This window comes from Scardinius erythrophthalmus, assembly GCF_964197995.2.
Source record: "Scardinius erythrophthalmus genome assembly, chromosome: 18".
Taxonomy (NCBI): domain Eukaryota; kingdom Metazoa; phylum Chordata; class Actinopteri; order Cypriniformes; family Leuciscidae; genus Scardinius; species Scardinius erythrophthalmus.
In genome coordinates this window covers 15728807-15744649 of record NC_138238.1, presented here as the reverse complement: position 1 = coordinate 15744649, position 15843 = coordinate 15728807, and the positions used below count along the sequence as shown (strand labels likewise).

General features: G+C 39.2%; 1 protein-coding gene across 5 annotated transcripts in view; it reads left to right on the top strand.

Moving 5' to 3' along the window:
• The window catches only part of rab18a (RAB18A, member RAS oncogene family), a 50531-nt gene that overhangs the window by 4094 nt on the left and 30594 nt on the right, over positions 1-15843 (top strand). For 2 of the 5 annotated variants that reach the window (XM_081392625.1, XM_081392626.1), the window contains exon 7: positions 195-395. In XM_081392625.1, coding sequence (XP_081248751.1) covers positions 195-367 — 173 coding nt within the window. In that variant the 3' untranslated portion in view covers positions 368-395. Of the gene's footprint in view, positions 1-194; positions 2484-15843 lie in introns of those variants that run through there. The other 3 variants (XM_081392627.1, XM_081392624.1, XM_081392623.1) reach the window with 3 other exon arrangements.

The window sequence follows — 15843 nt, the reverse complement described above, 5'->3', positions numbered from 1 at the left end:
AGTTAAAGTTTTTGTTGTGATATCAGCATTATCATGATGTAATTTTCGTGTGGCTCCTTAGTGATTGGTCCTGATGTCATAGATTTCTCCCGGTGATATAGTCTGTTTAGTGTTTGTACACTTCTCTCCCTCTCCCTCTCCCTCTCCCTCTCCCTCTCTCTCTCCCTCTCTCTCTCTCTCTCTTTTTCATGCAGAGGCCAGTGCTAAGACGAGGGACGGTGTTCAATGTGCATTTGAGGAGCTGGTGGAGAAAATCCTGCAGACTCCTGGCTTGTGGGAGAGCGTGCACAAGACAAGAGGAGTTGCCCTGTCTGAACTCTCTCAAACTGGTCAAGGAGGCTGTGGGGGATATTGCTCACTTCTCTAACCCGCAAACTGGTGTCTAAACAGTGCAGGTTAGATTAGTTAACACACACACACACGTACACGAGCAAAGTTGTCATAAGAAAACAGTCATATCACATGCTTAAAGCATTGATCATTTAACAGAGCGACACACACAAGGATGCTGGCTGGAAAACTTTATAAGCCTTAGGGACCGTTGCCTTTTTTTTTTTTTTTTTAGGGATGAGATTCATTCAAAGAACTCTATTGACGGCATGCTCATCGTTTGTATTCAGGAGGGGGATCAAAAAGCTTGATTACTCCATTATACCTCAGATCAGTTTGCTTTTTGGTTTGTATATTTCTCGCAATGTTTTACTTTGTTTTGTCCCAGTGCCTGTGTTTCTTATTTAGTGAGAGGTAAACACTCATCAGTCTAACTCAACCTTTCAAACTGCTGGAATCAGACCTCAGTAGAACACAGATTTCCATCAACATGCCCTCGCTTGATGTCTGCAACATGCGGAACACCATTCTGTCTTTATCTGTCTATCTTTGCATCCCACTTTTTCCTACTGTCAGTCACTCTCTTTCCTCTCTCTCAGTACATGTATCTGTCTTCAATTCAGTTCTATCAGTTCTGTCTCTGTTTCTCCACGTCCCTCAGTCTCTACACAATAATAGAGTTACCAAGGTTTTGGATCTGTGTTTTACTACTTTTATTGACTTGGACCGCCCACTTAAAAACATGTTTTTGAAGGGTTTATAAATCAAACAGATTGGCACAATGAATCTCTTTTACACGCATAAAAACAGGGTAAAAAATAACTAGAGTAGAGAGGAATCGATGGAAAAGGTTCATTTCTTTCTGTTCGCCTTGCAGACTCATGGACATTGTAACACTTACTGTCCTGACATGTCTGTCCATCTCAGAGAAAGGAAAAAAATGTTTAAAAATCCTTCGAGTGAGTCATTGGGGTGTGACTATAGATGGCTGGTTTTCACACACACACACACACACACACACACACACACACACACACACGCACACACACACACACAAATGGAACAAAAGAACAAATTTAGAAATAATAAATGTTCCCCCAAAAAATGTATGACACTTAATATCGATGCCAAATGAATATTTCCATTCTCCTGGTTTAATCTGGACTATGGACTATTCGATCTGGACTATTTAGTCTGTTCTGTTTGTTTTAGAGAAACCTCCAGGGGGTCCCAGATGTCTAGTCTTGTATTCATTGCTTAAAAACTGGGTGGTTTCAGAAAGTGTGTGGCACACGTGGAAGAAAACGCTGGGTTTGTATGTACACCCACAGAGAATTCCTAATTTTGAGCATTTCTGCATTCCTTTTTATTTGTTTAAAAAAAATGCTGATTATTAGAAGATTATATATGTACTGTATAGTATCCAGGTGCATGCAATGATGTCTTCTGTCTTTTAGGGCAGTTATATGTAATAGTGTATTTTTTAACCATTCACTACATATCAAAATCCTCCTATATGAGTTAATTGATTTGAGGACTTTAATTTTGAATTAATCACATTTCTCTGTTTTATAGATATTTGTATGTAAGTTATTGCTTTTCAGCACTAAATCCAAAAACCATAATACACAAGAATGCATTTACGCAATACTGCTTACTGTTATTGCACATGAATTGCTGTATGTAAATATTTGCAAAAAATGCTCATAAATACATTGTAAGGTTGATGTTTGACTCTCCTCACTATAATGCTGAACTTGAAATGACAATATTTTGTCTTTGAATATTCTTCTCTCTCTCTCTCTCTCTTTCACTTTCTCTCATACCTTTTCCAGCAGTGAGTTCTTGTTAAATATGACCCACCACAGGAATGTATCTCCAAGCCTCTGTGATTTCACCGTTTCCCGTTACATTTCTGTGTGAACACTGTAGTGACTGAAGTGTTTGCTTATTCACATGTTCAGACGGCATCTTCATATGATTTCTGCACCCGTCCGATGTGATGAAGCCAAATTATTGTATTTGGACAGCGAGGCAGGTCCGGTAACCCGGTGGATATGTCTTCAGAGCCGTTTGACCAAGAGGTGTGTAATTCCTTGTTGAAAAATGAAGGCATAGCTGAAAAATCTTCTTTGGATTAAATTCACATTTTGAAGAAAGCATGTGTCGATCATACATTAATGGCGATTTGTGGTGTCCATACGGTATTGTCCTTATATGACTGGCGGTCCATGCTATAGTCCTGTAATTCAGTGTGTTATATTTCCTCCAGAGTCCTCCCTAAATGCTTCCACCTGCAAGTTTCACCTTTCTCTTGGATCAGGAACGGATATTCCAGGCGCAATATTATAATTGCATAATATAATACTTAGGCCTAATTACGCTGCTGGTTAGGGTAGTTTAAAAGCCTGGTTTGGACCAGTATTCTGGGGATCAGTGTCCAAAATTCGACTTTTGCGGGTGACCATTCATTTTGGTCTTTTCAGGTAAAGCGTATTTATCAACTTTGGTTTGGATTAGGCCCCTGTCTTGAGTTTTTAACATTGCATTTCTTTCTGGCTGCCTCAACAGTGGAGTCAGGCTTTGCGAGGTTGTTGTTTTTGCATTATCTACATAACTTCATTTTAGTTAACTTAAAGGTGCTCTAAGCGATGTTGGGTGACGTCACTTCTTGTTGACCTTTGAAGTATTGTCTAACAAAACGGAGGCTTGCTCGACCCTCCCTCCTCCTCATCCCGTGCTTCCTGAAACAGGCTTTTCCGATGTAAATTCGGGACTTTGTGCGTTCCTTCTCCTTTTCCCTCTTCTTTGTTCATCGGAACGTAGTCTCTTATCAAAGTTCAAGAGAATATAATTCTAACATTAGTTGTTGTCTAGGACATCTCTCCTCTAGCTAACTTCCCTCTTCATGCTTCTCTCTCCTCCACTCCCCACACCCCCTTTCTTGCACTAACCCCCCACCCCCAAATCATTCTTGTCAGTTATTGGCTAGAACACTGTTATGTTTCTGGTCCAGGCTGGCCCAGGTTGTGTAGCCTGGGCTGTCTACAGAGACCGCATTTTTTTATAGTGTGTTCAAGGGACAGGCAGCTAGCGGATAGTGAGGAGATGTTTGCTGTATGTGACTGTATGGCTGTAAATTCATACAGTAAATCGCTTAGAGCACCTTTAAAAATGAAAATTCTGCCATTTACTCACCCTAAAGTTGTTTCAAACCTGTATTCTTTCTTCTGCTCAACACATCGATGTAGGAAGATATTTTGAAGAATGTGGTAACCCGGCAGTTGATGGACCCCATTGACTTCCATAGTAGGAAAAAAATACTATGGAAGTCAATGGGGTCCATCAACTGTAGCATGGTAAGCAATTCAGGGAAGAAGGAGGCGGGACCTGGCGAACGTTCAAACAAACTTTAATAGGAAACAAACACAAAATGAAAGTAACGGTAACCCCTCACGGACTGCTGCGCGCGCACATAAACTAAAAAACATAACGTAAAAGTCCATGCCCAGTCCTCTTCACTGTCGTCACTCCGTGAGATGAGGCCTGAGTGGCGCGCACTCGCGCAGGTGACGCTCGTTTGTAATCGCACCACCTCACCGGCCTCGCGTCGTTCTCTCGCGGGCCTCGGCCTTGTCCTGCTTGCCACAACGACATTCTTCAAAATATCTTCCTTTGTGTTCAGCAGAAGAAAGAAATTATACAGGTTTGAAACAACTTGAGGGTGAGTAAATGATGATAGAATTTCTCTTCTTAAGTGAACTATTCCTTTAGGGTGCAGACAGTAGATCTTTGTAGATGAGATGGCGGTCAGTTAAATTTTTCTTGTTTTTGTCTTTTGACAAAAAATATCCCTTCAATTTAGTCAATATTTTGTAATTTCCACAACAAAAGTCAATGTAGTCTGTTTTAGTCTGACTAAAATTGCATCTTAATTTAGTATGCGAAAATAACATTGATCATGATCGTTGGCATCATTTTGTGCAGAAGCAAGTTGTAATGTCTAAATATGTAATCAATCTCATATCATGTAGGCTATAGTATGTGTTTGGATAAGTTAACCCATTAACAAAGTGCTTCAGTTTACCGTTCTTTATTCACTGTTGCCTCAGCTCATGCAGCTCAAGCAGTTCAATCCCCTACATTATTGATAATCATTCTTTCTAGATTTTTCTTCATCAAGAAACATTTTTAGTGCATTGTTAATATCTAGCGTTGTTTGATTTTTCTCATCTCATATATATTTTTCTTTTCATATCTGTTAACTCTTTATCAATGACAATTTTTGTCAGTAATTTAGCTGGTGAGATTAACACTGTTGCTTTCTATGAAGACTAGAATATCAGTGGGTTCTGTTTTCCAGACACTGTTTGCTCATTTCGCCAAACTGAGCGCTTATATCTGTGCATTTCTGTCTAGGCCATCAGCACATCTCATTAACAATCATCTTTTATGCTTTCTTTCCCCCTTCTCTCTCTCGTGCATGGCTCAGTGCTCAGACGGCCTCTCTGTGGGCTCATCACACTGTCCTGCATGAGATCATTATGAGACTGCAATAGTGGTTTCAAAAGGTGTCGAGTTCCCCAAAAATCACTGCGTTTGGCCTACTCGCACGCCCTGCTCTCGTTATCAGTGATTGATTTGCCGTGTCGGTCGAGGAAACACAGCCAAAGCAGTTGTGGGTCGAAGGATGGCTTGCGGAAAGTGCACGAAGGGTCAGGGTTTAGCCATGATTTCGGAATCTGTATTTCACTCTAGAGGCACATTTAGCGCATCGTGCTGTGTATAAACCAAAGGAACATTTTCATTAGAGTTATACGGTAACTGCATCTTAATGTGTGGTGAAATGCAGGGTTTCTTTGTACCACGGATCCTCTAGTTTATTGATGGCATATTTGGCCAGATTATAAGCCTCAGTTAAGCGTGACATTGGTCTGAAAAGCAATTTGCTTGGCTGCAATCCATTTTCAAATCCAGAATGAGACTATCTGGATCTGAAACAGTATTTATGTTAAGGATCAAGTTGATTAGAAAAGTCTGGTAAAACGTGTAATTTTTTTTGCAATAATCCTCTGCGACTGTCATAATCAATTGCTTTCAAGTGTTTAAAATGCATGAACTGTTAGAATAACCACAGTTTATTCTTTCTTGATGATTAGCTTTTCTGACTAGTTGGCAATGTACCTGGGAAGTTCATATTGGTGATAGTGCAGTTCCTTCATACTCAACCTAAACTCACAAGCTGTGTGTGGCCTTTCAATGACATTATTACACCTCAGTCTCACTGATACAGAATTGTTCTTTTAACATGTTTTGGTTGGATGTAATAACTTTCGGCATCACTACAACTTTGTGATAACTTTCAACATTACAAATTATTCTACTGTGCAGTGTGCACCAAAATGCTAAAATTTTACTTTTAGTAAAACACCTTGTCACTGACTGGGGCAGTAACCTTAAAGGTACATCTTTGAACCATTTGTATGATTGCATATAAGTCCCTTAAGACAACAAAATCTCATAGCAATTCCTATCTATTTTACGTTTCGGCAATTTGGTGGATAATTCGTATCAATTCGTGCAATCTCATTTGTTCATTTCCGTATAATTGTAACTATTGTGAGGAATATACAAATAAGAATCTTGAAATCACAGAATCACAAAAATGAATTATAAGTCTTGGACAATATCAAGTCAAAACGGCTAAAAACCACAGCCTTAGCAGCAGTGTTGGGTTTAATTAATTACTAAGTAGTATAATTAGTGTATTTTAATTACTTTTCCCTTGAAAAAGTAAAGTAAGGGATTGCTCTTAATTTTTCTGTAATTTAATAAGTTACTTTCTGATGTAATTGCATTAAATACTGTTTAGACTATAGAACAATTCTATATAAAAGTGGATTTAACATCAACATTTTATGTTAAAATGTTTGTTTTTAATGTATAACCTCTCTTTAAATACACTGGTCAGTTCAAGAAGAATTTATTCAATTGATTATTGCAATTGAATATTGATTATTTGAAAGAATCATACGTGCAGTTTTGTGTCTCCATCAACTGGCCGAGGTTGATATGGGATTTAGGAAGTAATTAGTTATAAGAAATGCAATACTTTATGTATTAGTAATAGTACAGTAATCTAATTACACTGTTAAAGATGTAATTAGTAGCTAGTAATGAATTAATTTTTAGAGTATCTAACCCAACACTGCTTGGCATAATTTAAGATGCTAGGGCATTGACACAAATTTCACAGTTCGACTCGATTTTGTTTCACAAGCTTGCAATTCGATTCGATTTCGATTCTGATTCAATATTGATTATTTTGGACATCAGGTACAATACATGGCAAATTTTCTCAAGGAAAACAAATCTCTTAACTAATACTGTTAACTATAGGAGTCAGTTGTAGTCTGCTAGGCTTTATTAGCCTACTATAATATTGAAGGTAAAAATTTACTGATTTGTATCCAAACACTTAAATTACACTTTTATTTATTTTTATAATAATAAAGTTATATGAAATATAAACATTTAAATGGTGGCTGTCATAAAAACTTTCCAGATTTATTCAAACATGCATTAAATATTGAAGAACATTAAAAAATATAATGAATATGGTGCATATATTTAGCAAAATGCTTCTCTCTAGAGTTAATTTTTTCTAGCTGACTAACGAGTTTATGGTCACTGGATATGGTTTTTCTGAGGTAAATGTGACGTTACATGACATATTGTTTACAGGCTGTTTTACTGACGTCTTTCCACGGTTGAAACACTGAGCGATTCCATGTGACATGATACGGATTTCGATAAGTTGTACTCTATCTTTTAACACACTTTCAGATGCTCATTCATGTTTATTTCGCGCAGTAACTGGTATTATTAAGGCGGATGAGAAGATCATGAGCCAGAGTGATCTCACACCACAGCGCCAAAACGGTATTTATATTTTTGAATTTCATAAGAAAATGGACGTAATTTGAAATCTGAGACTGTTTCATATCAATAGTAACAAAACACAAATATTATGGCGATTTATTGGATTGGATGCGCGCTACAATGTTACATTCATTCATCAACTGAAAACAGGATGACTAATCGATTCTTGGGATCTAAGAATCTATATCGGTTCGTAAAATTGAGAATCGATTGAAATCGAGAAATAGATATTTTTTACCCAGCCCTATAAGAGACTATGACGTTGAGAGCAAAGAACTAAACTGGCTTGTACTGAATGAAGAAGCTCACTGTCTGGTCCCTGATTTCAATCTTTAAAACAAACATTTGAATTCCAATTTTCTGCTCTGGACAGATGGCCATCCTGGTTGTAAAGATCCGTTGCACACAATTTACACTTGGCTGGGCTTTCCACGCTCTCAGATCAGTTTCCAATCTCTATATTTGTCAGAGCTCTGACATCCAGAAACCCAATTCTGCTTTCTTCTCTTTCCTCACCTTTTGTTTTCCAGACAAATGGGCAACAGCGTTTTCCCCATCAATAAAAATGAAATTAATAACGCTGTCTAAATTCCATAATGCAAATATCTACCGCATGAATTCTGACGTGGCCATGACCATGGTCTTCTGCCCCTCGCGTATTGATTTAGTGGTGATGGAAAATAAAAGGCCCTATGTTGAAAGGAAAAAGGGTCCTTTGCTCTCAAAGTCAGTTTTTAGCACAAAGCTAAGTGGGCACATGGGAGGCCAGAGTATGAATTAGTGGCTTCATTCATCTTTAGCAGATCTGTGGTTTTCAGTGTGCTCCCATATGACATCCCGTTGGCCTGGGTCCGCTCAGTGGGATTCCTGTAGCATTCTGTCATTCACTCCACATGTACATGCACACATAAAGACTACCAGATTGACTACTACAGTATAGAGCGCTGTAGCCACAGGCTTCTATAATAAACTAATCACATTGTATCAACACTCGCAGGGTGTAAGTTTTCCTCAAGCAGAAGAGGCAATGCCATGGAAAAACCGCATGTTTCTTTGAGACAGTCCCTTTTCTGTGTTCCCGAGGAATGAACGGAAAGAGGATGAAAACAATCTGGTGGTCCTACGGGTCATATGATTGGCACACGCAGTAACAGACTCTCTGTTTTGTGTAAATAATCTTGCCTTGTGAAATAATTGTAGTATTTATTTCTCTTTGACTGTCTGATCTGGTGCACTTGGACACGTCGATGAGTTGAAGTTTCATGGATGGATGTTGCAATAGCCAGTCTCTGTTCCTCTGTTGGAATATAATGTGGAACCCATCAAATTGTGTAATACTGGTGGACTTAAAAGTAGCAGTAAATCACTACTATGTTTTTACTTGTCTGTCCCAGGTTGTAGATAACCTGTCTGTTTTTACATACCGCCCCTAACAGGCCAGTCTGATTTAACTGCTTCAGATTTAAACACTTTCACTTTAGTGCACTTGTTAATGCGCAAACTATGATTTGTTGGCTCATTGAAAATTTTTTACCCCGTACAGTACAAAAAATAGAGCTAATGATTAATGCTTTTCTGAGCGTGTAGTGAGTGCCAGTAATTCTTTCTTACACTTCTGGCTTTAAAAGTGCAAAAGCAGCCTTGCTTTGAGATGCTTTCGACTACACTGCTGGAGGTCTCAAGTCTGATTTCACCTTTGGCAAAGTTCAGTGCTAAAATGTTTACATTTGGCCAATCAAGCTCTAGACAGTAGCGCCTACACTAGAGTGAGGTCATGCGTGCTCTGAGCTCACAGTCCTGCCACCAGCGGCTTTATTATATGGCTACAGCACATAACAGACCAGGTGGGCCATCATATCCCTCCTTCACATCCCAGCAGCCCTTTCTACACCTGATATTACCAATTCAAGTGTCTCCTGTGAGCAGAAAGTCTCTAACTACGTCATTATATGTGTGGAGCCTTATTATGTTAGTGTAATGCTGCATCTTAAAAGTAAAACAAAGCATACAAAGTAAAATAAAATAGCAAAAAAAGGAGAACTATAATGTATGGCGGAATAGCACTTCGACTCGGCGCAGTAAAAAGTCACGTTGGTTCTAATGACAGAAGTGAGAGGGAGAGGATTTTTCAGGCGTGACTTTTTACTGCACCGAGTCGAAGTGCTCCCAAGTGCTATTCCGCCATACATTATAGTTATCCTTTTTACCCGCTTAGAAAAGCACCACGTTTTATTTTGTGTCACCATACTTGGTCGTGTAACTGTATTTAAATAGGGAAAACGTGGAGGTGTTTGGTCGCTTCTAATTTCATCTCTGTTTGGTCCCTAATGAATGAACTGGGCTAAGCTAAGTGCTATCAAAGTGTCGTCGCGCGCCAGAGCGATTGAGTGGACGCACTGAGACGAGAGAGGTATGTATCAACTCGTCTTAGTTACGGGAATAGCAGTTTAATATGAAAAAACGGTGGAGTGTTCCTTTTAAAAGTGCCTAGTGGACCCCGGACCCCTAGTTAAGGGGTAAATATTATCGGTTCGCTTTTTTTTTGTATTTTTGTTGTTGCTTGAGCTGACTTATTTAATTTCAGATACTCTGTTAAATGTCAGCCCAATACTTTAATCAAAAGTCTGCACCTCTCAGATTCTTCAATCTCAAAGCCTCCAGCTTCTAGAATATCAGTAAAAGAGCTCCTTAAACGATGGCTAGTGCGCTCCAAAAAGGAAAACGTTTTTATAGGTCCAGTAGTTTGTCTAATCTTCAGGCCTGGATTAAGCCGTCTGTTACGGAGGAGACCTCATAGGACCTTTGATGGTTAGCAATTGTTTGACTGGAAAGTGGAGTGTTTCAGTGAACTGCAGTGGACGTCAGAGGATCTAGAGAGACATATATTACCATCATAGAGCGATTCCCAGGCACATCTCTCAGTTTTATTGTCTTTTTATTGCTTTGGAGAGACGACAGAGAGCAAGAGCCCTATTTGTAATGTGATGTGCATGTGCACAAAGATTCAATGTTGATTCAATTATGTTGGCCAATCAATCATTTTCCAGGAGCAAAACAATGAAGGAAGCAGAAAAGTTGCAGTCTGGTGCGACTTTCCTTTTTTCCCCCCGCAGAACTAACTTCTTTTGTTTGATGACTGAATGGTTAATTGAAAAAATTGTTTTGCTGTCAGAAGATGATAAGGGATAAGACCTCTATCAAACTCTAGCTCTTGTCTTTGGACCTGTTATGCTGCTGACACCCTGTGTGTTCAATTTCTCCTCGCTTAATGAGTATTGCACTCTCTTAATGTGTTGTAAAGTGACTTCTGCTCACCACAAGTCTCCCGCCATGGAGTTTAAATCCAAAAATCAGGGTTATATCAAAATACAAACACACAAAGACATGTTTAGAAATGAGTGAGTTAGGGTGCAAATCAGCGTATGAAGGGCCCGGGGCCTGCCTATGGAAAGTGTCTGTCAGTGTTCGGATTTATGAAGCTGTCATAGCGCTCTTGTATGAGTTCTGTCCCAAAATACCCATTGGCAAAGTGATGCCACATTGCCTGCCAAGTTTATATGTGTAATTGTGGATTCCCTAAGAGAAAATATGTCACGTTAAGGGTAAGTGTGTGTGTGAGTACAACAATTATTAAACCTGTCATTTGGCCGTAGGCACAAGGACGCAGGTAATCACAGCCATATGCTAATATTCAGACCAACAGCACAATTGCAAGTGTATTTCTTTTATACAGCAATATTGAGTAACTTACATTTTAAACACTATCTCTTGTTGATTGATTTTTGGTCCGCCCACAAAAAAAAAAATTCTAAACGAAGCCCAAGCAGAATTAACTGCTACCAGTCTCAAGCAACACAGAGTATTGGTGTTTTGTTGATGAATTAGTGTTTTTGAAAGTGCTTTTATGAGTGAGTCATTGAATTATTCACTCAAACAATTCAAAGGCTGCATCCAAAATCACATCCTCTCTAAGTAGATACTACTTTAGAATAAGTAGTTACTTCATGACTGTTAGAAAGTATATTCTAAATAGTAGTAATCAATGTATAGTATAAATGTAGTATAAATCCAGACATACCACATTGTCATGTGACCAGCATCAGCTGCATCACTACACTGCCATTCACAAATCCTCTCTCATAACCTTATGGGATAGTAAACTGGATGTGTATTTCAGAATGGATTTAGAGTAAGTTATGTGTTTTTCTGCCTATGTTGTTGGGAAGTTGGCATATTCAGATTCTGTCATCGTCTTGTTTCTTTCCTGAATGAATCTGCATTTTTGAACAAATTTTTTCAAGGCAGTAAATAGTTTCAAAATCAGTGTTTTTGAACAAATCAGTTGAGAGTAAAAATATTCAATGAATCACTCATAAAGATGTACCTTGTTACCTTGTAAGGTAACATGGGGGAAGATGTCCCCCTTAAGAACAATGTCGATTTACTTTTAAATTGTGACATTTCGATATACGTTTGGATGTGCAGGATGATGCTGCATTTACAAATGTGTTATTAAAGGAAATACATTGAAACATTTGCTAATTTAGTTGTTATAGCACAAAATGTAAAATATTAAAAGAGGGGTAAGATAAAATCTTGCCACAGGGGTTATTTTACCCTAACCTAGCCCATTGTTTCTGATTGAATCATTGTTTTGAACAAATCAGTTAAATGAATGATTCAATGACACACTCATTGTCACCGCTATGTAACCAGCATTGAAAAATCCTGAGTGATAAACAGTGAGAATCCCTGTGCTGTTGGACTGTTATATCAATATACTATTAGCTGACTCCCATTTTACCCTACTATACAATTCCCTACTATGGTTACGATTCGGATAAGGTGTGAGAGGAACTGAGACTGAAGCATTCCCTGCTGATATATTACAGACACAGAGATGTTGAACTAACAGCAGGCAGGAAAGAAAAAGGGAGACACTGAGCAAAGTGAGTTGAGGTTTTGTGTTACAGATGGTTATTTGTAAATCATAAGCCCCATTCAGAGGTCAATTTTAAAACGCTGTGACTCTAGGCGGATGGAAACTTTTGTCTGTAATTTTTCATCATGATATGATGCGCTAATATGTGTTACTGTCAGTTTAGTTGTAAATATTGTCTGCCTGAAAACATTTGGCAAGCGGACATAGGCATCTAATATGATTTCTGTGTATTTATCATTGTATAGTCTAGAATACATCAGAAAACGTACCCAGAGACCAATATTTTGAGTTGGAGTCTAGACGGTTTGTTTATTGACAACAGTAGGTTTATCCAAAGTGGAGTCGTCGCTGTTACCTTTAAATTTTTTAAGTGCTTTCTTTTGACTCCATGCCACACACACACACACACACACACACACGCAGAACACTTCATCAGCAGCAGTGTATTGGAGAATATGAACGGCTCAAGCGCGTGAGGACGTTGCTTTCTTTCTCTCGCTGTCCCTGTCAGCCAAACCGCATTCCAGCTGCAGCTGCCATCCCTTCCATCTGCTCTACTGACGCGGTTCCACTTCGCTGTACTGAGGAATTTATTTAACTTTCGGTTTAGAAATATTAGACAGAGAAACATGGGCCCTGAGGTTTCGCCCCCTCCCCTCTCTGTCTTTTATGTTTGATCTTGTCATTATGTGCCGTGTGGTTCAAGCTCCTTTGTAATATATTTCTGCTGTCATAACCACTCGTGGCATGGCACTTCTGACCTGGCAACGGCTGATTCGGTTCAGAAATGAAAGTCAGTTATTCTAAACAAAACACAGGGCTATAGCAGCGAATACACTTGATTTGATGAAAAAGAAAAGTTTAGACAGAAGAGGACACTAGTGAAAGTCAGATTGTTTCTCTTTGTCCTGCTTCATAGCGAACAGTGGAACAGAATGTAAAGTCAAAATTAGAGTAAAATAAATTAATCATCTAGTAATTTTTCTCAAATGTTTGTCTCATTTACCACCACAACCCAATCAATAAGGCTCTAGTAGCCCTTCACTGACAGCCAGAAATATTCCTTTATACTGGATAACATTTAGCATTATCATTAATAAATACAACTACTGCTATTAACTAATATCTATAAAAAATATATTATAAAAAAAATAAAAATATACCCCCAAATTCTTTTGCTATTTTCCTACATTAGGACAATTTAAAGTTTACAAAGTATTTATTTTCTATTTTAGAGTTTGTATCTGTATCTCCCATGTAAGTAACATGTAAAAGGTATGGACATTTTCCTAGAGGCCATGGACTTTTCATTCCATGCTGACATGTTACTAATAGCGTAGATAAAAATCAATATTTGATTACTTGAATTGCAAGGACAAACTTTTAATTTTTATTTTATTTTTTCTCAGAAATGAATCTCTATCAATAAATAACCTTTTTTGGGAACTAAAAGTACTGGTTATCTGTTTTTTTCTGTTAATTCTTTTAACCAAGAAAATATTTTTCTTATGACATGGCTCAGTTCTAAAGTCATAATCTTCTCCTTTTTTGGGGCAAAACACATTCAGTGCGAGTTGAAATTCCAGCATTGTCTCTGATTAATCTCTTTTCCATAAAACAACTCTGTTATATGTCTTACCAGAGCGCTACACAAAGCAGCATATTGTGCATAACGCCTTTAAAACCACTGGTTTTCTCTGTTGATGTTTCTGGTGGTTTCTTGGAGGTTCACTGAATTAAAGACAGGAAATGTTTTAAGCACCTCAGGTTAGCGCTGAAGTACGGAAACACGCTTGCCTCCGTGCTGCTCTGAAGAGTAAAGTGTAATAATAAAATAAGATTAACAAAAACTACAGGAAAACAATGCCAACTAGCACCTTCTGCTCTGAAATGAAAACAAAAAAGATTTTCTAAATCCATTAGGAAACATAATGCATGGGACTTTGAACTTGCTGGGCCCTAATTTAAAAATCTAAGCGCTTGGTCTAAAGCGCGGGGCACAAATCCACTTTTGCTAGTTTAACGACGTGCGGCGCATGGTATAAAAGGGTTTTCCCCAACTTGTCCCTTTCTCTTATGAATAATGGGTGTGTTTTGGGCGTAACGTGAAATAAACCAATCAGAGTCTCATCTCCCATTCCCTTTAAAAGCCAGTTGGGCTCGCGCCTTGGCGGATTGCTATTTACATAATGGAATGTGCAAACGGAAAGACTGAACGCGTCTCCAGAGCGCAAACGGATCTGCTCGTGGAGGTTAAAGCGAGCAAGCAGACCATCTATGGGACAAGCCGATTCTGATCACAGAATCGAGTAGTTGATACTTCCTGTTGTCGAATGCGCATGCGTCGCGTCTGAACGCGTTGTTGTCTTTGGAGCTCTATCGATTTGATTTATAATTCTTGATTTTACTCTTTAAACTTACTTACAACAAACATTTTCTACTTTTCCTCACTGAGAAGCACTACTGCTCAAACCTCATAGTTACAACGCGGACTGTTGAGCAGACGTGTCTCAAGCCTGTTAGTGATTCTACGCTGGATACTCTTATAGGTTACTCCCGGGGATCACGGCTGAACGCGTCTTCTCAACACTCACTTACAAACATTTTTCACCTATCGTGCGTCTACTCTACACCCGTACCACTTAAAAGACGGATTATATCTAAGACGCTTGTCAGAAATTAGTATTAATTGATAGCATCACTGGTAGTGTCGTTGCTAACTTACTGTCCATCTGTTAAAATGGCGAATATATCAGATGCAAGTAGTCTACCTTTTGGTGCAGGTGAGGACACATTTGAGCTGCACGCGGTACAGTCTGAGCTGGAAGCTGTTGAGAAACAGATCCACGACCTTTTAGTGAGACAGGCCGAGCTGAGAGACCGGCGTTTAGCTCTTGAAACATCACGCGCTGATGCTCACAAATCAGAGATTAATGTTACTAACCGGCTGACTCCGACCTCGTCTACTCCGTGCGTTACTCGGCATCGGTTCCGAGCGCCAAGGTCGCGATCAGCCATGGTCTCGTTCACTCCGGCTCCAACACGCCACCACGAAGCCTGGATATTTCCGCAGCGGAAGACGCGAGTCAGGTCTAGACCAAGACCCTCTCCGACCCTCCCGGTTTTCGAGTTATCCACACAAAACCGCTTCTCCGCTCTTCGCGAAACAGAACGCGATGCTGTGATCATCGGTGATTCCATTGTTCGGCACGTCCATGCTACATCAGGTAAAAATAAGGTGCACAGTCACTGCTTTCCTGGTGCTCGTGTTTCTGAAATCGCTGCTCGCGTTCCCGAGATTCTGAACGATAACGAGCGCGTCGGAACTTTGGTATTGCACGCGGGAGTGAACGACATCAGGCTGCGCCAGACGGAAGTTCTGAAGAAAGACTTCAGGAATCTGATCGATACGGTACGCAGCACATCGCCTGATATAACGATCATTGTGTCAGGACCGCTTCCCACGTACCGTCTAGGACATGACAAGTTTAGTAGATTATTCGCGCTAAATGAATGGTTAACGTCATGGTGCAATGAGCAGAAACTGCTCTTTGTAAATAATTGGAATCTGTTTTGGGAGCGTCCTAGGCTATACCGTGCTGATGGCTTACACCCAAACAGATTCGGAT